Here is a 15,907-nt window from a genome sequence, read left to right on the forward strand (position 1 = left end):
TAGTGGGGGGTGTCCCTGCTCATGGCAGGGGGTTGAAACCAGATGATCTTTAAGGTCCCTTCCAACTCATACCATTCTAGGATTCTATGATTCTATGAATCTCAAACTAAGGACCTTCTAATAATCTACAGGAAAGAATGGAAGGATTTCAGTTTCTCAGGAAGCAAGGCTCTCCATATATAATTGAGAAGCAGGCAAATAAATATTAGATTCAGTCCATTTCTCCCACAAAATACAGAATTAAACAGATGAAGAAATAGTGAACCTCTGTCTCATAAAAGAAACCATCAGCCGGTGTATTGGCTTGGTTTGATTTTTGATCTAATGGAAGTGGCACAAGTGAGGGAATTCTTGAGACACTTCTCATACAGGTGCATTCCAAATTTGTACTTCCACTGGGAGGCACCTACCCAATTTCCAGTTTTGGTTTAATATTAGCTCCAATTTGATACTTATCAGGGCTGTCTATAAAGCTTTATAAGATCTTCATGGTTAGATGTTGCACTCCAAATACTGTGTCTCAGGAGACGGCGTCACCCAAAAAGAAAATCTGGGATCAGGTGGGAATTCAGTATTGCTCCTTACTGACTGCAGTGTGAAAAGGGGCTGATCAAATATGTAGCTTGTTCCTGCACCTGCTTTCCTGTGAGACAAATTCCATGTTGTCAGTACGTACGTGGGAATTTCCATATAACATGAAGAAAGATGTCTGTCACTGAGGAAACACATTTAACTTTATTTGGTGGAGTAAGCCTGACTTTAGGTGCCTAAATGCATTCAGCAAAAATAAGAGTAAATTACCAAATATTACAAGAAGAACACTCCAACATTCCTTCCCTTCAGACATACATAGTGTGTTTTTAAAAGGTATCTGTAATACTATTAATGAGACCTGCATAATAAAGATGAACTATATTTTTGTATGAAAAACTATGAATACGTTAGAAGTTTAGCTTTCTGTTCAGTCAGTTTGAAGAAAATAGAGAACTGGACATGTGAATGTTATATTAATCTTAAAATGGAATGGCTGATTTTTACATTCCTAGGGAAGGAATTCTACCTAGCTGTTAAACAGCTGCCACTCCTAAGATCATGAGACAACATTGTTATATTCATTTAAAGGAACAGCCAAAGGATGATTAGAGAGTTTAGAAGGGCTCCCTATGTTATTACAATGCCAGGGCAATGTACCAGTCTGAAAAGCTTCACTCACAACATGTAGATAAACTTGTAGTGATTTGGTATCTAATTCTAGCATGAGGGAACAGATCTTGAAGCTATGGATACTTCATGCTCTTCTGTAAGCCACAGGGAATTGTAGAAAATGTACTTGATTCCTCTAATTCTCCTTTATCATTAACTGAACATTTTGCTTCTTTATGCATTGTGCTTTATGCATTCAAAGTGCTGAGAAACCATCAGTTAATGAAACTTTGCTTCAAGTCTACTATTATCATCTAGGAAGAAAATAATATTTTATCCTATTTTAAGGAGAATCACAGAAATCAGAAATTCTTTGTTTGGAGAAATTATTATCCATCGGTAGAATCAGAAACTGGGATAGGAAAAAAATTATATAGTACAGTAAGTCAGTCAAAACAAGTCAGCTTTAACATTTGTTCTGTGTTATTAAAATTATAAACTGTAAAGCTTGACACAAATTTAAGTGTACCACCAGTTCATTTTGTTCATTAAATCAGACATTCTATCAGGTTAAAATTTCTTCATGCTATCACACCTACACTACTATCAATCCCAGAAAATTAAGGTGTGACTGACTGTTTCTACACACTCAAGAGCATCAGTACATCATAGGTGAAGAAGTACTCAGAATTTTGTACAACTATTATTTAAATTAGTTTAAAAATTGATGTCTCCATATCATTAGGATAAGTTTCAGAATATTGAAAATGTTCAAAACTTCTAGATTTTGTTATTAATAGTTTTTACATATATGAGCATTCAGTTGTTTTTCTGATCCTTAATTATGGAGAAAATTAATATACATTATATCCTTCTGTAATATTTTTTCTCATTTCCAACTCAATTGGATTAAACAATAAAAAAATGACCAACCAATATGGTCTGGATTAAATTTTCTCAATAACCAGATAAACAGCTGCATCTGAGGAGTCATGAAACAAGTCAGACAGTTCCCAACATAAAAAAACAGTGTATTTGATAACTAAATCTGGATTATTGAGACCAAGTGAGATTAGTTACATCAAAGCAGATATATTTTTGTTCAGGACAGAAAATACATCTATATTCTTTTGATTTAAAGCATCATGTATTTTTTTATATATAGCTGATTTTATCAAAACAATATATTACAGCTGTTTCAGTCCAATTGACTGAAATAGGGCTATTACCTTAGGACTTACCTTATCATTCACTACACTTTTTCCATCCCAGGCCCATCCTCGTTTTGTGAAATAATTTACAGTTGCAAATTCAATTAATGCAGAGAATACAAATGCATAACAAACAGCAATAAACCAATCCATAGCTGTTGCATATGCTACTTTGGGGAGTGAATTTCGAGCACTGATGCTCAGTGTTGTCATTGTCAACACAGTCGTTACTCCTGAAAGAGGACAAATAAAAGAACATCAACAATTTTACTTGGATTTTGAATCTTAACAAAAATACAAATCAAAAATTATTAGGGTGTTTGTGAAACAAAACGGAAAATTTGCTTACCTAAACTGGTGACAAACTGCCAGAACCATATTAAAGGCTGCATGAAGTATTTAGTTAAATTTTGTTGTCTAAACTTTTTTTTAGCTATCAGGACAGGTAAGGGACAAAATTAACAATTCCTTAATGTAATCATAATATTTTGCAGCATTACATTAATCATGATTAATATGTTAATATTTGGTAGTTGGCTTCACTGCAGTGGCTGCAGGTCCAGCACCCATCTTTATGGACATCACATAAATTGACTTTTGCTATTAGGAATAATTTTTTTTATTATTATTATTTTATTTTTTTTCCCAGTAGCTGTCTCACTAACCATCCAGTGACATAGTTGAAGATATAAACAGGTTAAGTTTTCATTCAGGTAACATGGATTTTTTTCTAGAAACAGCATATTGATTTAAAATGCCAGATTATTACAACTGTGTATTATGTATTAGAAAACAAGACCTGATGATCCAGGAAGATTGTTCTTTCACTGCAGCAGTTATCAAAAGCACTTTACAGTACTTTGTATATAATGAAGACCCAGTAAGAAGCCAGGAATTTGACTTCAAAAAAATAATCAGCAAAAAAAGATACATGGGAGGAAAGCTAGAGAAGAACATTTTTTTGAAACAGTTTTAGCAAGCAGAAACCCACAGCTGCAAAGGCAGTCTCCATTCTTTAAGTAAATCAGTTCTCCCACCTCAGGCTGAATCACACTTAGACAAACTAAACGATTCCCTTTGTGGGATGCCATTAAATACCTTGTCTCCAGAAAGAGAAGCAACGCAAAGAGATATACTTAGCACAGATCAGCAAGCCTACACTCCATTATGACAAGCAAAGGAGACGCCATGGCAGAAATATCAGTAACAGCACATCACCACTTCAACAACTACACACTCACAAAAACGTTGTAACAGGATTCCCAAGAGAAACTAAAGTCACTCTCCCTAAGCCAGATCCTCCAGTGTCAGCAATCTGCTACCCAGGTGCTGCAGGATCTACCTAGGTCCAATTTTCCTTCTGCTGCAAGAGAAACATTTTGTAACCAGTGTGTGAGAGGGAAGCCAGGCAGCAACTACACCTACTCAGACCTCTTCAGGCTTTGCAATTTCCACCCCTCCTGTAAAGAATCTCCATCTCTGAGGGTGCTACAAATGATGATAGAGCAAAGCTAAGTGGACTCAGCCTCAGCACTACTTCCCCTTGATGCACTTCCAAAGGCCTGTGCAGCAGGGAAAACAAGGCACAGAAACATCCAGATAAGTATCCAGATACCTTAGCAAATGTAATTCTCTAATTACTATTTTTCAGCCTCCGTAAATTAAAGAAGTTGATTTGGTCATGACACTGTTGGGATCTACTAGCCTACACAATGAAAAGGAAACAGGTATCATACTATATTGTATGAAAACATACAGACAATATCTTTCGTAAAAAATTAATTCTCTCCTAACACATAACATATGGCTTAATTATTTTCAGCACCTCAGGGAAAAGGCAGTCTATCTTACATTTAAAATTATCACATGCAAATTTTAACACCGGTCCTGAGCTGCAGATAAATCATTTTAATTATACAGAAGTATCAGTAAATTAATTGTTTCTCAAAGATAAGGTGACCTTATCCACATGTAAATATATACAGTTGCTAAGGTACTCTTCTGTTTAAATCCTACCTTCTAGAATAAACTAATCTTCTGGAAGCCCCGTTGGCTTCTTCAGAAATCTAATCTAAGATTAAATGCTGACCTTTGCTAGTCTGAATTAAAACATCATGAATTTATATCTTGTATCTTGCTGTTGGTTGATAATTTCTCTAAAAAGTTCAGCACACCACACCACTTTGTGACCCAAATGCTAATCAAACAGCACATTGTCAGACAATTGCCAAGGCACTTTCATTTATTCCTTCGCTCTATAAATTCAGTGATTTTCAAGCCACCAGCATCATTTAACCTGAATTGAATGGGAAAAAATTGGACAGAAAATTTAATCTCTAATACCTGTCAGTTTAGAAATCTCTAGTACTTTTATACTTGCTATTCTTCAGTTAAAAGACAGATTTGCACATTACAGTTAATTTGAAAAATCAATATTATCAAGTCTTCTTTACAAAAATGGGCTGAATGGAAATAACCTGTCTCCTTGTTATTGCTAAACCTGAGAGGACTGAAAAAATATTAATATGGTCAACTTGTAAAACAAAAGACATTTATTTCACAAAGAAGAACTTAAAACCCCACAAAACCCAGACACTGATCAGATCAAAAGCATTACTCATTGCATTACCTAATTCATAACACTAGTGAACTAAAATTGGTATAAAAAACAGTGAGTAGATTGTCCCCCTATAATGAGATAGTAAAAATATTAGAGGAAAACAATCTTCTCATCTAAATCATATACAGCCTAAATAATTTAACAGGTTATGTAAAGACTGCATCATATCTCACTATGATGTAGAAAGACCACATTTTATATACAGGTCAAGAACTATCTTCTATAGCACAGCACCCAGCAGGTATGGCACTGAAAGAGTGCCAGAAATGGACACAGACAGTAATTGTTTTGTAAGGAACCACAAGCAGTCATCAGTTTGTCTTGATTAAAAAAAATAAACCTTTGACATTTCCCTTCTCTGAAGAGGAACAAGCATTTCATACTTGACACTAAATATACCATAACATCACTACAACTTTTGTTTTCAGCAGTGCATGCCTATAGAAGTTAAATATCTTCTATCATTACAGTTTTATTCATCCAGGCCAAGACTGGAGCTATTGGACCAGGGCTGTAAATTCAACACTTTTCACTGGCACTAAACTTATATATGTAGAAAATACCAGCTGTGTCATATTTTGGATTACAGGACAGATGGATACCATTCAAGATGTGTTTAAAGTTAGACAGCTACCTAGCTACCTTTGGGCAAACCTTTTCTGCCACTCAGTGGTATAGGGCACCGCCACGCAACAGCAGAAAAGGTAAACTGAAAAACTAGAAATGCCTAACCAAAAACATATAGTGGAAATTGGAGGAGTTAGCACATAAATATTAAAGTTAAAAATTATCATGATGAATAGTTTATGCCCATGTTTGTGTGCAAAAGTCAAGCTACTCTTTGACAGGGTCAAGTTCTTTTGGACCCTAATTTCACCTCTTGTGTATCAACAGATTTTTCTAATTTGAACAGATTTTAGTCAACTAATTCATGTCCTAGCCTTCTCATGTTAGAATGTGGACATTTCCTTTGAAAATGAATGTAAAAGGCCTAAATAATGCATTACCAAAGGACATTTCTGTAACAAAAGATGTACTTCAGCTTTGCAAATAGTTTGTACAAAATGCTTAAAAAACTTAAAATGTGTTCCATTTCTAATAATGTCATGCTACTCCTCCCACAATTTTATCTTTTCATCATAGCACTTTGCAAAGATACACATAATGGTTGAAAAACATGTTACAAAATGACTGATAAATTACTTTTTTTATTATTAGGAAGGTACTTCCATTGCTCTATTACTTCACTCTTTCTTTTTTCTTAACAGTAATTGCAAATGTTGTTAGGTAATTAGATCACTCAATCTGGTTGAAAACCTGAATAGATTTAAAAATACAAATAACATAGCAGAAATAAAAGACGTCCATTTCACAAAGATACAGATTACTACTTCATTTCATCACTGTCGCGGGTGATCACCACTGGTGGTTATCACTTGAACAGGGTTATGGAAAAAAAAATTAGGTGGGGAGGGGGAAGGGGGAGCACACTGTCACACTCTCTCCAAGAGTAAACAGTTGTGAGGTCTAAATCAAGGCTTAGAAATTCTGGAGATAATGTAATTTTAAAGTATTATACCATAACATTCAGCTACACACCATGCTGTTTGTTTTTCATTTATACAATATATGTGTCTTACTTGAGAATACAATACAAAAGGAGTGTACACTGATTCTTCTCAGACACCAGGAGATAAGTCTGAACAATCATTGAGAGAAAGACTGTAGAAAATAGCTCAAGTGCTCTGTCTAGCATTCTTACTAAAAGAACGATGCAAAAGGCCAGAAGCCTTTTAAAATAACATGGCAGGCCAAGGACCACAACATTCTCTATTTCCAGAAAAGTTACATTCAGTCTGTCAGTTAGGCTATATATACATATCGCCAGTACTCATATTGCTTCACTCTACCAATATGGAGCAATGGAGCAGAGCTCCCCATCAATCAACAGCTGAGCTAATTCCCAAAGCTGAACAGCAAATGCTGTTTACCCCAGATCTAGTAAAACTTCCATGCCATTATGTCACTATTGGAACGTGATCTAGTGTCTTGGCATACCACTGAGCTGAGAAGTCATATTAGTTTGGTTGTAGCCAGCTCAGTCTCCAAGGGCTACAGTTTTCCAGGTATGCTTGCCCACTGTCTACCACTACAGTGTTATGTTGTCCTGGTTTTTAGCTGGGACAGAGCTGGGTTTCTTTTCCAGTAGCTAGAATAGTGCTGCATTTTGTTTTTCAGCCTGGGACTTGTTATGAGAGAGACACTGATAACACACCAGGGTTTGCATTTTTGTGGCTGGAAGTGAAGGACTTTGTGTTCTGTTAGTCTACAGGTGCAAGATCCAAGGGCGTGAGGAATATTTAAATTAATAAGCTAAACTGGTATTTGTATGTGCCAATGGGGTATTCCATATCATATCATGCCATGTCCAGTATCTTAGTGAGGGGCTCTTCCTCTTCTAGCTCTCTCTGGTTTTCACTTGGGCTTTCACTCTTCCGGGACTGCGGTTTCAGTTCGGGATTGTCGCTCCTCTGGGATCATTATCTGGGAATGGGCCGGGCTTGGTTGGCAGGTGGTGAGCAGTTGCACTGTATAACACTGTGTATCAAATTTGTATATTTTGTTACTGTTATTATTAGCACTACTATTTTAATATTAGTATTATTTTAAGTTTTCTTTTATTTCTATTATTAAACTGCTCTTATCTCCGCCTACAAGCTTCCTTACCCTTGCCCCCCAATCCTCTCCCCTATCCTCTGGGGGTGGGGGGAATGTGGGACGGCTGTGTTGGTTGCTAGCCATGGGCTAGTCCAGTGAAACTATCACATATGTCTACAGTTAGCAGAAATTCCCAATTAAGAAATTATAGACTGAAACTTGTGAGTGGTGAGATATCTCTAAAGGCACAAAAGATAATCTGCAGCATGTGAAAGGAGAAGTAGATAAAGACAGTTGAGATTTTTTCAACAAAATGGGAAAAGGTGCTTTGTATATACAGAATTGTTCAAAAGGATGGGTCTAAGTTATTCAATTTCCATGTAAAAATAACCAGAGAACAAGTCTGAACTTTTCTTAGGTTCCCCTTTCTGTAGTTACACAATTTAAAAGTCTGTCTATTTTAGGTCTCAATGGCTTTTTGCCTTAAAATGTACATTAATGAATATAGATTCAGAAAAGATAAACCAATAAAATGCAAAACACAGGTATAGGAATGCAGCATAAGAATAAATATCACAGAGATCAGAATCCCGACAAAGGAGCATAGCTATGTGAATTTACAGTTCTACCTCTCGGACAATGTGCTAAAAATAATACAATTATTAATTTTTGTTCTTGCCTGCTTTGGGTATCAAAGAATATATATCTAACTACATTCATTTTAACATTCTCATTCCTACTGTGTGTGAGTTAAAACACACAGATAACTGTAGCACTAAGAAAACTAATGTCTGATTTTTCTGTCACCTGCATCTAATGCTTCTATTCAAATATATGTGATGCTTGTAAATGTTATGACCCATTAAAAATGAAGCGAGAATTCAATAAGCTGCACAAGATAAGTTTTGATAATATTATTGACACTAAATGCGCAACAATAAACACATTACTAAATGAAATAGATTGTAATCTTGCACTAAATGAAGGCATTATGAACCAGGCTTATTCCCTTTTGTTAAAATTGCAATCAAATGCTTTTCAAATTTATCTGCTAGAGAAAACACATTCAAGACTTATTTAATTAACAATGATAAAACTTTCTTCTTCCAGTACTTTAAAGCAAAGTTGAAACAATATAACATTAGGCCATAATTCATTTGGGATAGCTTTGGTCAACAATATTAAATATATGCCATAAAGGAAAGGGATTAAAGAGCTCAACTATAAAAGAAGCCTCATTATACCAAGCCCTTAATGTTAACCTAGAACTTGAAACTATGTTGTGAGAGAATAGAAAGGGGAAAGGAAAGTAAGTTCTTCAAACATGAAATAATAAATGCCAAATGGTGCTTTGAATAACTGGGAGTTATGTTTCTTTGAAACGAACAGAACTCCAGCAGTTAGTCCTTTCTAGGACTTGTTAGCTCTCAAGAAAGTACTTGAATAAATTTCTCATTGATTCTGAAAAACACTTTATCAAAACTAATACTTTCCACTTAACTATATTTTATTATTGATAGATTTATTATACAATGCAAAGATGGGTATTGAGCAAGTGACTACTCCATATAAAAACTAAAAATTAAGTATGATCAATAAAAATGTGAAGTAAAATCCCCTGCAATTTTTATACTCCCTGCTGGAATTAGCTTGTTTTACTACCTTAACTGTACTATGGGCTTCATGCATCACTGGGTGGAGTCCACCTGAAAGTACCATCCAAATGAGACCTTGAGTGTACCTGTCCAGCTCTAACTGTCAAGATTAATTCAATACAAGCCAGAAAACAGTAAGAAGCAATAGCTGAACTTTGTTATGAAACTGTGGTTAACTTTACATTTTTGTAACACATTTAGGCAGGAGACCAGCAGGTATCAGAAAACCTAGTGACAATTGTTGCCAGTAGGTATGGAGAAAGACTGGGAGATTTGCCTGGGGCTAAATGATTAGAGAGGCCGTTGGCAGCTTATGCTGACAATCTCATCTAGAGTGCAAAAAAATGTTAAAAATAGCTCCTCAGGGGACATCCAACCCAATGCCGAAGGCTAAGCCTGAAGTGCAAATGCTGCATGCAGGGGCTAGGCTGCTCCACCGAGCAGAGTCTGGACACGTCTTGTTCCCCTGGGTTCACAGTGCCAGGCCAAGCTGGCCTGGAGGGGACAGGGCTCTGACTGGTGCGGGAGGTGCACATCTGTGTGACAAAAATAAAATACTAGCATAGAAATTACTATCTCCTCAGTATACCCATTGTGCTTACTAAACAGGTTTTAGATTTTATGTCGCAGTGTGTGGTGTGTGGTTCTGTTCTTGCGGCCACCCTGCCCAGTTCCCTCAAGACATCCTGAAATTGTTCATTATCCATGTTATGCTAAATCCCCAGGAGAGTAAAGCACAGGTTGCCACGCAGATACTACTTCTTTCAAAAAGAAAATCATAAATTAAACAAAAAATAAATCAAGAACTAGAAAGAAGTATGCAGGAAGGGATAGAGCATTCCAGGAAAATTATTCTAGTGCCTTGTTACTGACAACACAGCAACAGAAAGTGCGTTTTAGGAAGAGGAGAGACTTTTTTTGGACAAACCAGTTTCAGTGTCCTCAGTGTATACGAGGAGGTACAGAAAAGGGCAAAGACATAGACATATATAAGGACTTGACAGTGTACTTGCAAGGCTGGAAAAACAGGAATGTGCATTTTGATAAACAGAAATGGACAAATTCACAGAAGATTTTGAAGAAAGATAAAAAATATGTGCCTGATAACTGTCTGAGAAAACTTGGTAGATTTCTAATCCTGCTAAAACCACTGACCCATTTCATCTGACTTCAATAAGGCTTATATTCAAACCTGCAATTTTCATGATGCTTTGTGTGGCATTTTTCTCTACCACAAGAGACAGCAAGTGCTTTGTTGTGCATCATACTTAATATGCATTTGAGTTTGGCCTATTTTTTGAACAGTGCATGGTGTTTACTGATGATGAATCATATGATGTTATGCAGCATTTCTGATGGCTGATTTCATACAGAACTTACTTTGTTTTTGTTTTGCTAGTCTCTTTTTGTTTAAAAGCAAACAAATTAATTCTTTAAAAGCAAGAAAATTAAAAGAACATTAAGTTATGCAAGTAAGAAAGACATTTGTTGCTTTGCTTTAATAAAAAAAGAGAGTAAAACCTTAATGTAAAAAAATGCCATTATTTTGTACTGCTGAAGCTCTTTGCTGCCTCATAGTATATTCCAATTAGAACTAATGAGAAAGATTTAGCAAGACCCTCAGAATAGGATTTATTTTAAAGAGCCAGAATTTGCAAAGTTTAACACATTCAAATAATTCAACAAATTCAAATTTAATTTGCTTATTTTACAAATGTACTTAGAAATGTGATTACCTGCCAAGTACCAAAATATCTGGATAATAATAAGGTAAGACATTTCAGAAAATAATATATTTTTAAAAAAAATAGAAACATTATCATCTTTTTCCATTCTATAAAAACTCTTTTCTCTTAAAAGAGCCAAGGATATATGGACAGTTCGCTCATATGTACTAATTTTCAAAAACTTTGGAATTTTCAGGAAATCTGTAAGCTGCAGTTGAAAGCTGTTTGGACTACAAATAGTATTACATTTTACAAACACTCTAACTTGAAATGAAAAAGGCTTTTACCAAGCAGACTTCAGAAATACTTCCTAACAGCTTCAGCTCTTGCAAACAAAGGTAATGCTGCTCAGTAGACTCACCAAAGACTGTCCTGGCAGGTACAGATTCTCTGTTCAGCCAGAATGACACTTGAGAGAGAATGACAGTCATGATACAGGGGAGGTAAGTCTGAATGACAAAATAGCCAATTTTTCTCTTCAAGTGAAAATGAGCCGTCATTACTGTATATTCACCTAGGTGCGACAAACAAAACACAATGAAACAAAAGGTTATCATCTTCAGTCCACTTCTTTGATAAAATAAAGTTTGGTACATTTATGAGAATCAAATGTACTAGGGTTAAATTGCACTGAACATATTTTGTAGTAGAAAGCATCCTACAGAATGTAAGAAAGTTTTTGAGTACAACTATATCTTATTTCCACTGAGCTCCAGGAAATATCAATGTTCAGGAACTTACAGAACGGTTGCATGCCCTGACAAGAACTTCAGTCCTGCAGGCTTCTGGACATAAGCAACTCGCTGCATTCACACAAAGGCACCTTAAGAACTTACTCTATGGTCAGAAGGCAATCTTGGGGATCCATCACAGCCTGGCACATGTAGGAACACAGTCTAGAGTCAGGTAGAATAATCCAGTGTTTAATGCCGAAGGAAAAAATGGTTGAAACCAGCATACTTCACCATTTAGTAGACAAAAAGTGTCATTTCTCATATGAAATTAAACAATTAACCAAGTCTTGGGTTACAAACATTAGGATTCAAGACTGAGTTCCAGATAACATTAAAAAGCAGTCACTGAGTTGTTCACCTCTGTGAACCGCTATCAGTGGTTACTTACTAACTTGAAAGAACCACTAAGTGCTGCCATGTGTTAACTTCTACCATACATCAATAGACTATGCCTAATATTTAGCATTTTGCATGTTTTTTTCAGTAGCCTTCTAACACCAGTAGCAATGCCCATGTTCTTTAGAGCCAAGTGAGTGCCTTTTTCTTCAAGCTACGTTTTACTAACCTGTACTTGATTTAACTGTTTCTTTTCCAATTGTCTGGCCTAAAAGATCGTACTGATTCAATCTTGAGCCATCTGGTGCCACCTGCACTGAATCTGAAGCATTGTAAGTCCATATGTATGTCACTTCTGAAGTTGTATATGCATCTGTGGAAAATAAAATAAAATATTTTGTCAGCAATTTAAATTAAACAGCTTCCATCAAAGCTCATAGAATTAGAAGAACTACATATTTAAAAATAAAAAACACCCCAAAAAACTTAAAATGCTACGGTAAAAAATATGTTTGGCCATTTAAAACAGCTTTACTGTGGAGTAAATGCCTATTGCAGCATGGGAACAGGCCACTCATTTGTGATCTTATTAACCACAATTTATTACTATTAATTTACAAACCATATCTCTCCTACATTGTTAGAAAATTTGTCAGAGATTAGATATTACATATATCCTAAAACTTGTGGTAAGACAGATGAAAAAACCAACAATTTGCAAGACACACAATATTTTAAAAAATTCGTTCCTATATTGTTCTGACTGTCCATTGTCCCCACTCTCCACTTTAGGAGTGTATCACAAGCATCTTATTATTAGCTGAAACTAAACATGGGAAGCCAGGTTCAGTGACAATGCCTTTAACAAACTTGTAGTGGCTCTGTGCCCTGCCCTCAGTATTCTCTTAAACTGCACTCCTTATCATGGAACCTTTTGTGGGACACGCTGACCTTAAGTAGGCTGCTCTCAGTGTATTCATGATCAAACATACATTTAGCCTAGGGTCCATCAAAATAAACTAGAATGAAAGCAAATCAAAACTCTATTTTAAATAGCATTAATGCCTCTCCAGTAAATAAGAAAGAAAAAAATTGAGTATGTCCTGCAAGTTTTTCCAGTCTAATACCCTACTAACAAATGGAGTATGAAAGGAAAAGGGTAAACCACTGATGGAAGAAATTGTGTGTTCATTTTGATTGACTGAGACAAGTACATTTTAAATCTTATGCCATAACTGTAGTGAAGTAAAAAATAAAGGCAACATTTCTGTTGGGCTGCAAACATTTTCACTTGAGAAATCTCTGGAGGCCCTGAAAGAAGCTTTTTCATGCAACTAGCCATAAACTGCATGACTAATATAATCTAGCAGATGGGTAGCATGTAGAGATTTTGAACACTTCTATCTTTCCAGCTTCCCACAAGAAAACCTCTGCTTTAATGCAAACCAGCAGTACTGCCAATTGCTGATTTGTTCCCATCCTCCCCACTGTTGGCTAGATTTTCTGATTATGATAAAGAAAGTCAATCTATTAAGCTGCAGCTTCTCCAATACATCCAGTTTGGCTTTTGTGTAAAACAAAAAAAACCTGAGTCATTTGTACAGGCCAGTGATCCTTCTAGCAATGCAAGATTAGCATCACATGAAGAGCTGTGACAAATATACACCACTGGCAGACTTGTCTCGGCTAAACCAAAATCCTCAGGATTCCTGCTTATTTTCACCACTACTCATCATTCAAATCCAGAATAAAAGCTGAAAAATACACAGTAGTCTAGAAATGAGTTGTAGGTAAAGAAATAAAATAAGTGCGAAGCCATTCAAAATGAACAGAAGTAAGAGTACCCAGGATGTGCCAACAAGCTGGAGCACAGGTGACTACAGGAGAAATGAAAGACAGCTTTTCTAAAATCGCATTGCTCACAGTTTGAATTCTCCTTTTTACCAGAAATCCAGAAACCATAGACAGAGAACAAAGAGCAAATTAGTAAGTAAACAAAAAAACCAAACAATAAAAACCAAGATTAAAAAAACCCCAAACCTGTTCACACAAAGTCTAATTTACCTAGTCAGAAGGGTTTCCAACCTAGGAATGCAAATGAAGTCATACCATAATGTAGCCTCTTGGTTTGAGTTATCAGTTTCATGATTTTGGGGTTTTTTCAGTTGTTATGAGGCTACATACGAGTCTTTTCTCACACACACACCTTATAAATCAAGCATACCTTGCTGCACACATACATGTAAATATTATTAGTCAGTAGCTGATTTCAGCTAACATCTCTGGTGTCAGTTAAATTCTATTAAGTATTATAAACATAATATAATATTTAGGGAGCAAAAAAGGCTCCATGATACAAATATTATTAATTCTAATGATCTTTTATCTCCATAGCTAAGACTTTCCTCTTGTGTGGAAACATCATCACAAACACGGGCTTGGTTTCATTTGATCCAGACTCCAGAGAAAGGGGATACGTCAGGGTTATGGAGGGAGTGTGCACAGTGCTCTGACAATGTTCGTCTGGTTAATGATGTCCTTAGTGGGAGCATATCACCTATTTTGTAACCTGTGGTGGCTGCAATTAATGTAAAATCAGACAGAATTTAAAGGTATTAAGTTTCCTCAAAAAACCTTTTCCCTTCCTAGGCCCAGCAGAAAATGTAGGCTGTAGTGAAAGGAAAAAAGAAAACATTTTTAGTGTACAAAGTCCAGGAAATATATATAATGTGATCCTAATTTGTGAAGAAGAAGAAAGGCTGTAATATTGGTAAAAGAAGTTATACTGCTGTTAAAATAATACTAGTGAAATCCAAGTCCACCTAGCATGCAGATGTGCTAATGAGCTAAATTTTTTATCACAAGAAGCCATTTGCCATTGCCTTCATTCACTAAGAATGTAAAAACAAATATTGTTAACAATAAAGAGAAAATAAATATTTAAATAGATGAAAACAAACATTCTTTGAAGTCTTTAATCTGCTCTTCATTAATATACCATCTACATTCTACACAGGCTGTGTGCACCCACATCTGTATTCATTGGTATGGTTTGCGTGCTGGAATAGAAGTACATCAGTGCAGGGCTGAATTAGGTGCATAGTGCTTATTGTTAAATGGAGTTAAAACACATCAGAAGGTACAACACTGAATAGAGAAAAGAGATTTTGATGTGTCAGGTTACAATTTTTTTAAAAAAATAGTGTCTTTTGTTTTAAACCTCTCATGTAACAACTATTGAAACAAACTGATGCTGAGCAATGTTAGATATTCACTAACCAAAGGCTATACTTCTTGCTATGTACTTACAGCTGCCAAATTTCAGTGGGCATGAATGAGCATCCATAGGGAAGTCCTCCAAGTGCATTGGACATTCAGCTTGGACTGTAAGCCTAAAGGGTAAAAGACCACTATGCATTTAAGTCAGTTAGCAGGACAAGAAAATCAATTCCCCAGAAATGAACAGAGTTCAGGCTGATACAGGAGATGAAACTGAAATGTTATATTGAACTAATTAAAATTTAAATCAGCTCTTGCTTCTTCCCTTTTATATGTTCTTTTGGAAGGCATTGACTTATCACATCAAAAACCTGAAAGAGCTGACCTCAAAACTATGAGGAAAGGCCATTTAAATGAAAATATAAATTATGTAACTGCAGCTTCTTAAGAACAGTGATTTTCTTCTCCTAATATCCCAAGGTACATGTGTGATTATATGGCTCTCAAAGGCTCATTACAAAAGCACATAAAATACAGTTAATTTGACAGAGGATTGTGCTCCACAGTTTGTTGTTTTTTTTTTTTACAGTTTGAATGGAATATG

General features: G+C 35.7%; 1 protein-coding gene across 1 annotated transcript in view; it reads right to left on the minus strand.

The window, feature by feature from the left end:
- The window catches only part of GABRA2 (gamma-aminobutyric acid type A receptor subunit alpha2), a 29,791-nt gene that overhangs the window by 2,686 nt on the left and 11,198 nt on the right, over nucleotides 1-15,907 (minus strand). The window contains exons 4-7 of the mRNA XM_010164804.2: nucleotides 15,394-15,476; nucleotides 12,314-12,457; nucleotides 11,376-11,528; nucleotides 2,385-2,587 (exon numbers count right to left, since the gene is read on the minus strand). Coding sequence (XP_010163106.2) covers nucleotides 2,385-2,587; nucleotides 11,376-11,528; nucleotides 12,314-12,457; nucleotides 15,394-15,476 — 583 coding nt within the window. The remainder of the gene's footprint in view (nucleotides 1-2,384; nucleotides 2,588-11,375; nucleotides 11,529-12,313; nucleotides 12,458-15,393; nucleotides 15,477-15,907) is intronic.

This window comes from Antrostomus carolinensis, unplaced genomic scaffold (assembly GCF_000700745.2).
Source record: "Antrostomus carolinensis isolate BGI_N321 unplaced genomic scaffold, ASM70074v2 scaffold51023, whole genome shotgun sequence".
Classification (NCBI taxonomy): Eukaryota; Metazoa; Chordata; class Aves; order Caprimulgiformes; family Caprimulgidae; genus Antrostomus; species Antrostomus carolinensis.